The sequence below is a fragment of the Nicotiana tabacum genome, chromosome 19, assembly GCF_000715075.1.
Source record: "Nicotiana tabacum cultivar K326 chromosome 19, ASM71507v2, whole genome shotgun sequence".
Taxonomy (NCBI): Eukaryota; Viridiplantae; Streptophyta; class Magnoliopsida; order Solanales; family Solanaceae; genus Nicotiana; species Nicotiana tabacum.
Genome location: NC_134098.1, coordinates 132,695,727 through 132,708,716, shown reverse-complemented (window position 1 = coordinate 132,708,716; position 12,990 = coordinate 132,695,727). Strand labels below are relative to the sequence as shown.

At 38.6% G+C, this 12,990-nt stretch overlaps 1 protein-coding gene across 1 annotated transcript; it reads left to right on the top strand.

Moving 5' to 3' along the window:
• The first annotated feature begins 3,977 nt into the window (after positions 1-3,977).
• On the top strand, positions 3,978-12,037 carry LOC107817076 (coatomer subunit delta-like). The gene is made up of 12 exons (XM_075238655.1): positions 3,978-4,139; positions 4,531-4,590; positions 4,704-4,743; positions 6,416-6,639; positions 6,893-7,135; positions 7,247-7,427; positions 8,206-8,510; positions 9,104-9,296; positions 9,401-9,554; positions 10,408-10,470; positions 10,559-10,655; positions 11,684-12,037. Exons 2-12 carry the CDS (start codon positions 4,588-4,590, stop codon positions 11,771-11,773), a joined length of 1,593 nt encoding a protein of 530 aa, XP_075094756.1. The 5' UTR covers positions 3,978-4,139; positions 4,531-4,587; the 3' UTR covers positions 11,774-12,037.
• Positions 12,038-12,990: the final 953 nt, after the last annotated feature.

Sequence of the window (12,990 nt, the reverse complement as noted above, 5' to 3'; positions counted from 1 at the left end):
GATGAGGACTTCATGAACAAACTGGAGACTGATAGCATGATTTTTCCCACAAAACGCCAATCAAGATTCAATACCCAAGTGCCCAGCAAAGTCAGTGCTGACTTGTCTCCATCACTTCCCGATGAATTAAGTCTCAATGTCCCAGTCCTTGTTTGAGTTAAAAACATGTATATAGTCATAAATATATACATTCAGCATTCACACATAGAAGAAAAAACAGTCAAAAACTGAAGGGAGTACTGCACCTGAGATGCATATTTTCAGAATGATTCAGGCGCTTAGCAATTTGCTAATCGACCATCTATGACATACTAATCGAACATTGAAAAATCTCAGAGAATGATTTTGGGGTGCAATTTTCCCCGGCAAAATTTTCGGTGAGAGGAAAAAAAGAACTATGCATTTTTTTAATCTAATATATGCAAGAGGAGAAATTCAGTTAGTTTTAAAACTGACTGTAAGGAGGGAGAATGGAGGAAGTGGGAGTAGTTGGTGGTTTCTATTGCTTGAAAATTTTAAAAATTCTGAAAAAAATGTGTCCTTCACATTTTTTTAAATAAATTTAAAACTCCAATAAAGTTGGAGGATTGTCCAAAATTTAATACATGTGTCAATTTAATATTATGGCACTTGTCATCATAACATTTCTTTGCCCCTCCTATTATATATAATTAGAAGATTACACTCATGAGCATGTATAGGATTTTCCAATACACTACTGATTCGACTAAGCGACTCCATGCGCCAACAATTTAGAGGTAAGTTCGGGAACTTGACCCATAATGATATTGCTAAGAATTTCATCATTAAAATCAAAATTATCCTCCGGCTATGGGAGCTTGGAGGAGTAGTGGTAATGCGAGCACTATGTGGTCAACGACAATAGGCTGTATTAGGGAGGCTGCGAGAGAGGTGTTAGGGGTCTCGATGGGCGTCTCTGATGGGCACAAAGGAGACTGGTGGTAGAATGAAGTGGAAGCGAAGAAGGTGGCGTACCTGAAGTTAGTGGGGAGCATAGGTAAGGAGGAGAGGCGAGCGTGCATGGAGGGGTATAAGGCAACTAGGAAAGAGGCTAAGATGGCGGTCGCGGAGGCTAAGACTGCGGCGTATGATCGTATGTATGAGGAACTGGGAAAAAAAGGCGGGGAGAAGAAGCTATTCCGGCTGGCCAAGTTGAGAGAGAGAAAGGCTCGGGATTTGGACCAAGTGAGATGCATCAAGGACGAATATAGTAGAGTATTGATGGAAGATGCCCAGATTAAGAGGAGATGGAAGAATTACTTTCATAAACTTCTGAATGAAGAAGGGGATCGGGATATTATGCTAGACGAATTGGAGTATTCCGAGAGTCATCGTGACTTTGGGTACTGCAGGCGTATCGAGGTTGAGGAGGTCGTGGGAGCTATGCATAAGATGAGTAGGGAAAGAGCGACCAGGCCAGACGAGATTCCGATGAAATTTTAGAAGTGTGTGGGGAGAGCAGGTTTGGAGTGATTGACTAAGTTATTTAATGTTATTTTTAAGGCAAAGAGGATGCCGGATGAGTGGAGGTGGAGTACGGTGGTTTCATTGTATAATAACAAAGGTGATATCCAGAGTTGTAACAATTATAGGGGTATCAAATTACTAAGTCATACCATGAAAGTATGAGAGATGGTGGTTGAAGCGAGGGTGAAGATGACAGTGTCTGTATCCGACAACCAGTTCGGGTTTATGCCGGGTCGTTCGACTACAAAAGCTATACACCTTGTTAGGAGGTTGTTGAAACTGTACAGAGAGAGGAAGAAGGATCTGCACACAGTGTTTATTGACCTAGAGAAAATGTATGACAAGGTTCCTAGAGAAGTTCTCTGGAGATGCCTGGAGGCAAAAGGTGTGTCGGTTCCCTACATTATAGCAATTAAGAACATGTATGATGAGGCTAAGACTCAGGTTAGGACAGTAGGAGGCGACTCTGATCATTTTTCGGTTGTAATAGGATTACACCAAGGTTCTGCGCTCAGTCCATTCTTATTCGCCCTGGTGATGGATGCATTAACACACGATATTCAAGGGGAGGTGCCATGGGGCATGCTATTCGCCGATGACATAGTTCTGATTGATGAGTCGCGAGCCGGTGTTAACGAGAGGCTGGAGATTTGGAGATAGGCTCTTGAGTCTAAGGGTTTCAAGCTGAGCAGGACGAAGAAGGAATACCTGGAATGTAAGTTCATCGCTGAGCCAGGGGAAGTGGGTGTGGATGCGAGGCTTGATTCGCAAGCCATCCCGAGTAGAGGCAGCTTCAAGTACCTTGGTTCGGTTATCCAGGGGGAGGGAAAATCGACAAGGATGTCACACACCGTATTGGGGTAGGATGGATGAAGTGGGGGTTAGCATCTGGAGTCCTGTGTGATAAGAGAGTGCCACCGATACTCAAAGGTAAGTTCTATAAAGCGGTGGTTAGACCGACCATGATGTATGGGGCTGAGTGTTGGCCCGTTAAGAACTCACATATCCAGAAGATGAAAGTAGCAGAAATGAGGATGTTGCGGCGGATGTGCGGGCACACTAGGATAGATAAGATTAGGAATGATGATATTCGGGAGAAGGTGCACGTGGCTCCCATTGATGACAAGATGCGGGAAACGAGGCTTAGATGGTTCGGACATGTTCAGAGGAGAAGTCCAGATGCTCCGGTACGGAGGTGTGAGCAGATGGTTGTGGAGGGCACGAGAAGAGGTTGAAGACGACCTAAAAAGTATTGGCGAGAGGTGATCAGACAGGATATTGCGAGGCTCCAGATTTCTGAGGACATGACACTTGATAAGAAGATGTGGGGGTCGAGTATTATGGTTGTAGGTTAGGAGGTAGTTGAGTCGTGCCTTACTTCGTACCATTGTGGGACTAGCCATGTAGGATTTTTGTCTAAGATAGCTAGTGACAATGTTGTGTCTTACTATTTCGCTTTTCAGTGCAGATCCCATTTACTAGCTATCGCTTTTGCTTTGCATCTTTCTTCTGGATTTCATGGTGTTCCTATTTTTCTTATGATTGTTGTGGTGATACTAATATTGTATCCCTTTGCTTTGCATCTTTTTTTTGGATTTCATGGTGTTCCTATTTTTCCTATGATTGTTGTGGTGATACTGATACTAATATTGTCTCCCCTTGTCTCCTTTTGTCCTTTTGTCTTTTTTGTTTTCTTGAGCCGAGGGTCTTTCGGAAATAGCCTCCCTACTCTTTCGGAGTAGAGGTAAGGTTTGCGTACAACTACACTCTCCAGATCACATTAGTGAAATTTTACGGGGTTGTTGTTGTTGTTGTTTAAAGTGTGTGGTCCAGAAAAAATTACCTCCTTATATGGTTTCATAAGTTTTCGTTTTTTTTTCTTTCTGGGGAGCTTAACATCAATCTAAACAACAAACCCAAGCCGAAAGAATATTCACGATTTCATATTAACACAAAACATGACAAATTCGCCTTTTATTCAGTTAATTAGTGCTACTTTTCGTTTTTTCATGAACACTCATCCACATCTAAAGTTTGTGGGCGGAGGCAAATACTCTAACGACCGTACTATCTATTACCATTGAGGTATTTAATCTTTTATTTTTAGATTTTAACATATGATTAATTTATGTTTATTACATTAGCATTATGAGATTATAATATAACTAACTAAAACACCAGTACATTTCTTTCATGTTATTGTCTACCTTTTATTGAAAATAATTATTTTAATCGTCTTTTAGATAATTTGACATTACAAATCATGTATATCTAAAAATCAAATTTTATGTGAAAATATAAATTAGAACACCAATATCATATGTTCAGGTTACAAGCTATATGTATAAATTACAAATTATATTTATAACTAACTAGAGCACCAAAATCAAATTCTACTGAAAAATAAATTAGGAGTACAATTTTTACGAAATTAAAAAAAAGTTATCGAGCTCGCTTCAATTTAAAACTATCTTAATTGAAAAGAAAAATGTAACGACGGAAGCCTGAAGGAAAATTAGTAGTAGTCTGGTGTACTGTAAGAAAGAAAAAAAAAAATACTCCAGGGTCCTTTCATATATAAGCTCCGGAAGCGCCTATTTTTCTCTCTATCACATCTGATTACTCTTCGTCAGCAAGTATTCTTCACTCAGGTAATTGCCGATCTCTCTGAATACTTCTTCTCACTACCCCCGGGCCTCTATCTACTTCGATCGACGGTTTTGATCTTTCCGCAATGTTCTACTTTCGGTTCTGGTCGTTAGATCTAGGGATTTGTTGCAGTCCGATCTGATTTGTAGTTGCGTTTTATGTCAAATCAATGCGAAGATCCGAGCAATTTGCGTGGTTATAGGCAGAATTTCACCGTTTTATGGTGTAAATTTTAGTGAATTTATACAGTGTACATTGTACTTTGTTGTTGTTAAACTTTATCGCATTGTTGATACCTATAAAGTGGATGATGTTTTCATTTCATACTAACTGTTTGAAAATGTTTATTTATTTTTTGTTTCTTACGGCTTTGAATTTGCGTTCGAAATCCAGGTGGTATACGATCTATTGCCTAGGATCTGATTCAGCACAATCTACTAAGCAGCGAAGATGGTAATGTTGATAATTTTGTAACAACATAGCTGTTTAGATTGGTATGTTTTGTGATTTTCTTTAAAAAATCAGAGATTATTAACTCTACACCGTTGTCCTAATATGTGCTGCAGGTTGTTCTAGCAGCTTCGATAATTTCTAAATCTGGCAAAGGTATGTCGCATTCTACATATGTTCTTGGAATCTTCTGGTTTGTGGAAACTAGTGTGATGTTAGTTGATGATTTTTATGGTGGCATTCTACTCAAGTTAGAGCATGTACACAATAATTGCTACTCCCTCCTTTTGATTTTATATGAGGTGTTTGACTGGACTTGGAGTTTAAGAAAAACATGTTTTCAGTGTCAAAATGGGAATGCTACGATCAAAGAGCTTATAGATATAAAAAGGTGTCATTTTTTCCGGTAATGGGGTTTTACGCCAAACTTGTGCAATTTTGGAGTCTAAAGCTTGAAATTAACAATTATGCATTAGAAAAAAAGTTGCCAGTTGAGTCAATTTAATATGTAAACTTCTTGAGACAAATGTGAAAATTGCAGTGAAGGCAGAGGAAAAAGTTCCATTTAGTTATGTAGCTAGAGGCACAAAGAGTAAATAACCTCTAAGACGTGTGTGATATTGGACATGTAAAATGTGAACTTGCAAGAGACTAGGCTGAATGATGTGCAGTGAGGTATTCTGTTAGAGTTGGAATGTTTTCTGGTCTAATCGTAACTTGATTGAAAAGAGTTCTTGCGATATTTCACTTATGTTTAACCAGTTTTGTTGCAAAGATGCCAGAGATGTTCACTTTGGTATCATATTGTATTTGATTATCTGTAATGGTTGGCACTTGTCCTCAAAAGATATATTTATCTTTATAAACTGCAGTTATTTCATGGAAAAAAGTTTTTGGTTTTTTACCTTTTCGCGTTGATGACTCTTTTTGTTATTTTACTAGTGTATGGATGTCTTAATATTTTGTGGTTACCTAGTAAAGACATTTATTCTGAGAAAAGTGCGAGAAAAAGATTCTAATGCCTTGTGAGTGCTTTAGAAAGTAGTAATGTTTTGTCCTACTTAATCAGTTAGGTTAATATGTGACAATCACTAGAAAGAAGCGTGACAGGCTTCCTGTTGTATTGAGTGACGAAGAAAGACAAGGTAAGAGAAGAGGCGTTGTGCTGTAACTGCTTTATTCTTCTTTAGTAGTACGTGACTAATAAATATAATTTAGTAATGTTTTCCTAGATGGGAAGGAAAAGGAAATGAAAGTTCTGCAGAAGAAAACAATAAATCATGGAATGCAAACTTGAATTAGAAAGTAATGGGAAGTGGAGAGACAAGTGTTAAACCTCTAATAAATGAGAACATAGTTGGAGAAATAACTCTAGCTGTTTGTCTTTTGTAGCTGTTATGTTCGACCACAGTGGTACAGTATTACATAACGATAAAGCTGGGGAATGGACAAATTGTTGGAACCATGAAGGGTTCTATTTCCTCCGTCTGATTATACCTTTCACTTCACTGTGATGTTTCCATCTTCTAATTTCGTAGGTCTAGGTCAGAATTCTGTTGAATTTCCGACTCTTTCATATATTTCATTTGAATGGAAAGTCTGTCCACTATGATAACCCTCTTGTAGGGAATCAGCAGTCCCATGATGCTGTCTGTTTTATAATTTATTGATTTTCTACCGCAGAAGCAGCTTCTTTTGTTTGGTTGTGTTAGGAGTTAGGATGTGTTATTCAACATTTTCTTGCATCTTGATGTCCAATATTCTTCTATTTATGTAATAGGATGGATTTGCCACTGATCACTACTGTATCATCTCATTGTCTTTGCAGCTCTTGTGTCGAGGCAGTTTGTTGATATGTCTCGTATAAGAATTGAAGGTTATCTTGCAGCTTTCCCCAAATTGGTTGGTACAGGAAAGCAGCATACATATATTGAGACTGACAATGTGCGATATGTTTATCAACCGATAGAGTCTCTGTACTTGCTACTTGTGACCAACAAACAGAGCAACATTCTTGAAGATCTGGAGACACTGAGGCTGCTGTCTAAACTAGTATCCTTTCTCTTCTTCTGATACTGAAGTTAGATTATCCTTTCTTCTCAGCTTTATTCATCTCTGTGCATAGAATATTGCTTCTTTTCAAAAGAAATGCTTGTCCTCTTTTAGTTTTTAGTTTCTTTAACCTGCAAAATGTAACTCCAAAATTCAGTCTAAATATTTATAAATAAACAAGCTTTCATGTGCATGCTGCTAAATTTTTTTCTGCAAATGGAAACATTTGGGCCGATTCCTTGACTGTTATTAGGTGCCTGAATATTCTTATTCACTAGATGAGGAAGGAATTGGCAGTACAGCGTTTGAGCTTATTTTTGCATTTGATGAAGTGATCTCTCTTGGACACAAGGAAAATGTTACAGTTACACAAGTCAAGCAGTATTGTGAAATGGAGAGCCATGAGGAAAGATTGCACAAGTTAGTCTTACAGAACAAGATAAATGAAACTAAGGATGTCATGAAGCGTAAAGCCAGTGAGATTGACAAAAGCAAGGTAGTCTAGAAGGCACACATTACCTGTGCTAAATGTTTAATTTCTTCCCTTTTTCATGTATTGGGTCTATTTGATTGTACTGTTTACATCATTTTCTACACATCTTTGCAGATTGAGAAGAATAGAGGTGAAAAAGGAGGTTTCATGTCTCTTCAATCCATGGGTTCTGGGAGAATGGATACTGGCTTTGGCAGCGACTCAGGCATATCTAGCGGAGGAAGTGGTGGTTTTGGTAGTGGTTCTGGATTTGGTCTAAGCCCTGATGTAGACACATTTTCCACCAAATCCAAGGGTTTGTATTTGTTTCATCCTGTCATTGTGATGTGTCTTTAGCTCGTTGCTAAACATTTGTAGAGGGGGTGCATCACCAGGTTTTGCATGTTTGCTTGTGCAACTTCTTATTCTTATAGATGTTCAGTATTATGTAGACACCTTTTGCTGTTGTTATAAGTGCATATATTGTGTAGGGAAGCAGTACAATTTTGATGGGAAGGAATTAAAGCCGCCCTTTTTGATAAATGTTCGATATAGGAATGACTTAAAAGAAAATAGTAGGAAAAAATGCTTTATAGGTGATGAAGGAGAATGAAAATGAAGGACGAAGAAGAACACACAACTTCCCTCCAAACATTTTCCTCACAAAATGTAGAAGGTTGATAAATGTGACACACTGAGAAAATCATCAAGAATTCCTACTAAAAAACCTTAAATATTCTTGAAGGAGGAAGGGAAAACAAAACCTCCTTTTGTTTCCGCTTTTTTCCTTTTAATTGTAGGATTTGTATATTTCAGTCTTTCTGTGTCTGCGACAATGTCTTGTTGGGCTGATTTTTTCTTGATAGATTTTCATAGAACTTTTCTCGTATGTGTGTGTAGTTTGATGGCTTGGAATCAGTTGGTAGGCCGGAAAAGTTTTGCATATACATTAGGGGTTACTCTTTCTTGGCTGTGAAGCATTTTTTCCTTTTTATCCTTTGAAATATCAAATTTTCTTATTTCTTGGTGAACCTTGAGAAAATTGGTTGGAAACCAATTATGAAGATGTACCTTATGGCATTTTTGTGTACCAGGTCGTCCAGCTGCATCTGCTACTGCTCCACCAAAAGGTCTTGGTATGCAGCTAGGTAAAAATCAGAAGACCAACCAATTTCTGGAATCCCTGAAAGCAGAGGGTGAAGTAATTGTCGAGGATGTGAGACCAAGCATTGGTCAGGCCAAACCAGCTGCTGCTCCACTAACTGATCCCGTCACATTGACTGTTGAAGAAAAGATTAATGTAACACTAAAGCGTGACGGTGGTGTCAGCAACTTCGATGTCCAGGGTACTTTGTCTCTCCAAATTCTGAATCAAGAAGATGCATTTATCCAAGTGCAGGTTCGTTCTCTCTCTCTCTCTCTCTCTCTCTCTCTCTCTCTCTCTCTCTCTCTCTCTCTCTCTCTCTCTCTCTCTTCCAAGTTTGCTGAGTTTCTCATGTGCTGAGGCTCCCTGGCAAAGTCTAACAGTGTCAGGAGTATTTCAAATGTCATGTCAATAATTTTATTTATATTCTCTATCTGTGAAAAAGAACCCAAGAAAAACTTGCACTATGCATGTTGATGTCCTTGTGAAGCGGAGTTCATCATTTATGTCCTCTGCAGCCAAACACTGTTTCCAGCTCTACTCATTTGATTGCATTTGATATGCGACTGGAAGCAATTGAAATTGGGCACAAAGAACCTAATGGTTTTTCCAGCACTTCCTTGCAATAAATGATTTCTCCTCTAAGGAACACTAGTAAAACATTTTAATTGTGCACTCTTTATAATATAGCTGAAGACTCAACTAGGCCCCTTTCCTTTTGATGAAGCTAGGCTGTGTAGCTCTGCGTTTGGAGGTCTATCTGATGCCAGAAGGCATTCATATTTGCTTTTACTTCTGTGAATTTTGTGATAGTGTAGTTCACTGTTCATTCTATACTTTATGTTCAGATTGAAACCAGTGGTAATCCAGCAATCCTCTTCAAAACACACCCAAACATGAACAAGGAGTTGTTTTCTAATGAAAATATCCTAGGCCTTAAAGATCCAAATAGGCCATTCCCCACGGGTCAAGGTGGTGACGGCGTTAGTCTTTTGAGGTGGAGAATGCAAACTGCAGATGAGTCAATTTTGCCTTTGACAAGTAAGCTTAATGAATTTCAGTTGACCCTGCTCGAAATCTCTATGCTGTTTTCTGTATTTTATTAATATTATACGTTATCATTGATTTCAAATATTTTGTCCCAGTTAACTGCTGGCCTTCAGTTTCTGGAAGCGAAACCTATGTGAATATTGAGTATGAAACCCCTGCACAGATTGATCTACAAAATGTTGTAATTTCTGTACCCCTTCCAGCTCTCAGGGAGGCTCCAAATGTACAACAGATAGACGGAGAGTGGAGGTGATCTTTTGAATTTAACTTTTGCTCTTTCGCTAGATTTTAAAGCTTGTTGACAAGAGTGGGTTGCCCTAGTGGTGAGCATCCTCCACTTCCAACCAAGAGGTTGTGAGTTCGAGTCACCCCAAGAGTAAGGTGGGGAGTTCTTGGAGGGAGGGAGCCGAGGGTATATCTGAAACAGCCTCTCTATCCCAGGGTAGGGGTAAGGTCTGCGTACACACTACCCTCCCTAGATCCCACTAGTGGGATTATACTGGGTTGTTGTTGCTAGATTTTAAAGCTCACCCCTTTATATCAGAGATTTGTTCAGTTATTCTCACTGGATTTCAAACTGAATCTCACATAGATCTTATGATAGAGGCTTTCAGGGCTGAGATCATGATACTTCTAAGATGCTAATTTGTTTATTGCTTTTGAAAACGTTCAGTTTGTATTACTATGGTCAGAGCAAGGCAGTTGTTTCATGTGTTTTAACACATTTGGTTGCATATAGATAGGATTTTTGGAGAATCGGTGGTTTGGAAAGTTCACACATCGTGTGGCTTTTCAAAGGAGGGATGGATGCCACCTAGTTATTCTGGCTGCAGATAAAGCTGTATTGTTGTGTGGTATGATAGTGTAGAGGAAAATGGCCAGGCAGTGGAATCGCAATGCAGAATTTTTATTTCAGCCCTTCATCATAGACCTAATAGATAGTTGGCCAAGGCCTCGATACGAATATCTAATTACTGTTCTGAGGCATAGATGATTGACTGACTTTTTGTTACTGGGAAGTTGTATGGAGCTGCTGGATTGTGCTCTACAGATTGCCAAATATTCTATCTAGAACTTAACATTTTTCACCCTCTGATCGCAGGTATGACCCCAGAAATTCTGTTTTGGAGTGGTCTGTACTTCTCATTGACAATTCGAACCGCAGGTTAGCTTTTATGAAAGTTTGTCCTTTTGAAGCACACAGCCATTAAGGCTTGTTTGTCTTTCTAATGTGTAAGTTGGAAACTTTGCAGTGGAGCACTAGAATTTGTTGTTCCGGCAGCCGATCCGTCGGTCTTCTTCCCAATTTCTGCACGCTTTACTGCCTCAAGAACTTTCAGTGACCTGAAGGTTTGCTCCTAATCCTCCATGTTATATTGCTCAATCAATTTTGGCCTTCAGTTGGCGAGACTCTTATTTTTTCCCAGTATATACTTTCCTGATTCGACAGCTCGTGTCTGGAGATTATTTGATACTCTTGATACACGCACAGCTATTTTTGATTTCTTTGCATGCAATCCTTATATCTGATCTGCCATTATACCTATTCATTTCCGTGAAAGAATCTTCCTGTGGCTTGCAATCCAGGTAACTTTAAAAAAAAGTTGCAATCCAGGTAACTTTAAAAAAAAGTTGCAATCCTGGTAACTGTTAAAAAATGTAGGAGTTTTCTGTATCGTGATTCTATGCATGTTGATCTTTTGCTATCATTTATATAAGTTATCCAGTTGTGTGACGGAACTTCCGTTTGGAAAATTTGGACACAACAAGTGTGTGCTGGACGATGATATAAGTAACGTCAAATCTAAATATAGTCCCTAGTTCTTTGATTAATATGAACAACAATAACAAACCCAGCGTAATACCACAAGTGGGGTCTGGAGAGTATGTACGCAGACCTTACCTTACCCTAACCTTCAAGAAGGCAGAGAGGCTGTTTCCGGTAGACCTTCAGCTTAGAAAAGGTAAAAAGAAGGGCAACAACAAGCACACCAATTAGAAATCGAAGCGAAAATACAAAACTAACACTAGGTACTGCAATCATAAAACCGAAACAAATGCAACAACACTTTGATTAATATGAAAGAAGTATAATTGCTCTACAGGAAATATAGTTGAATATCTATAAAGATCCAAGAATCAAAAGACTCATGATTATTGTCTCTTTTCACCTAGTCTTAGCTTCATAGTATGGTGTGTCAGCTGATATCTTTTGTAACTGTGCAATTGGTGTTGCTTGTTTTGGTTGAGATCAAGTGTAGTAGTTGTTCTTTATCAGTTTTTTCACTATGCTCAGTACAGTTAATCTCCAATAGCTTGTGCCATGTGCCTGGAGTTGGTTCCTTTTCTGGTAACCTGATTTGATGTAATATTTTCAGGTTGTCAACATTCTGCCTATAAAAGGTGGGCCTACTCCTAAGCATTCTCAAAGAACACAGCTGGCCACGGAGACTTACCAAGTCGTGTGACCATAATGCCATCAGCATCAGATGTGCCCCTCCAGCAACATAATAGGACTGAATATTTCATTTTTTTAAATTTTTGTCAAGACTTGTATGCTTTTTCCCTTCCCCCTTTCATTTTTTTTTTTGCAATATTATGTCCGGCGATGGGAATGACCTCTTAAGGTTGATCTTTGAAAATCTTGTGCATTTATAGCTTAAGGATATCAACTATAGCTTAATTGAATTTAATTCTACTTACCTTAATATGACATGCAGTTGCTTTGTGTATTCTCTTTCTATTATTGTTTTCTTTTTAGCAGTGCCCCATCGACTCTTTGACTTGGGCTATGAATTTTATTAAAAGTGAAAGATGGAATGAATTTTATGGATGTTGAGGAATGTGGGTCCCATATATATATATATATATATTTAAAGTGTAGAGTTAGTCGGTGGTTAGTGAGATATAACTAGTTAATCTCTATAAGTAGTGGAAAGTACTCTCTAAATATAGTAGGCTGTACATTTCAATATTCAGAAAAAGGAGTAATGTTCTTTTCCTTCACTTCTATCTTCTCTTTCTATCTTCTCTGTATATCGCCATAGCTAGAGCTCTTCAACATGGTATCAGAGCTCGGTTGATCGAGTAATGACGGCTAAGCTGTTACGGAATATTTAATCTCAGCCTCAATTTCTCGCTTTATGCAACCGGTTGATTCGATTTTCATCCGAATTTCACCTACTCAGGCTAGGGTTTGAAATTTGTGCGTGATCTGCTAGATTGGATCGATTTTGGAGGAGATCAATCTGTGCATGTGTCTATAGTCTCATTTCTGTTCTTCGATTCAAAACTCTCGAAGTTTCTCAATTCACAACCATGCCGGTTCATGAAGATGTTACTGATCCTCAGCTCGCAACGATGTATGTAGCTCAATCAGTAGATCAGGTTGATCATCATCATCCTTTGTATATTCACCCGTCTGATACGCAAGGTTCGGTCCTTATTTTTGTTCAATTGCAAGGATCGGAAAATTCCTCGATCTGGAGTAGGTCATTGAAAATTGTATTGCATGGCAAAAACAAGTTAGGATTTGTTCTAGGCACCTGCAAAAAGAGCAACTATGATGTTAGCCTTCATGAACTATGGGATAGATGTAATGCGATAATGCTTGCATGGATTATGAATACCGTGTCTCCTAATCTGCTTAGTAGTGTAATCTATGCATCGGATGCCTATAATGTTT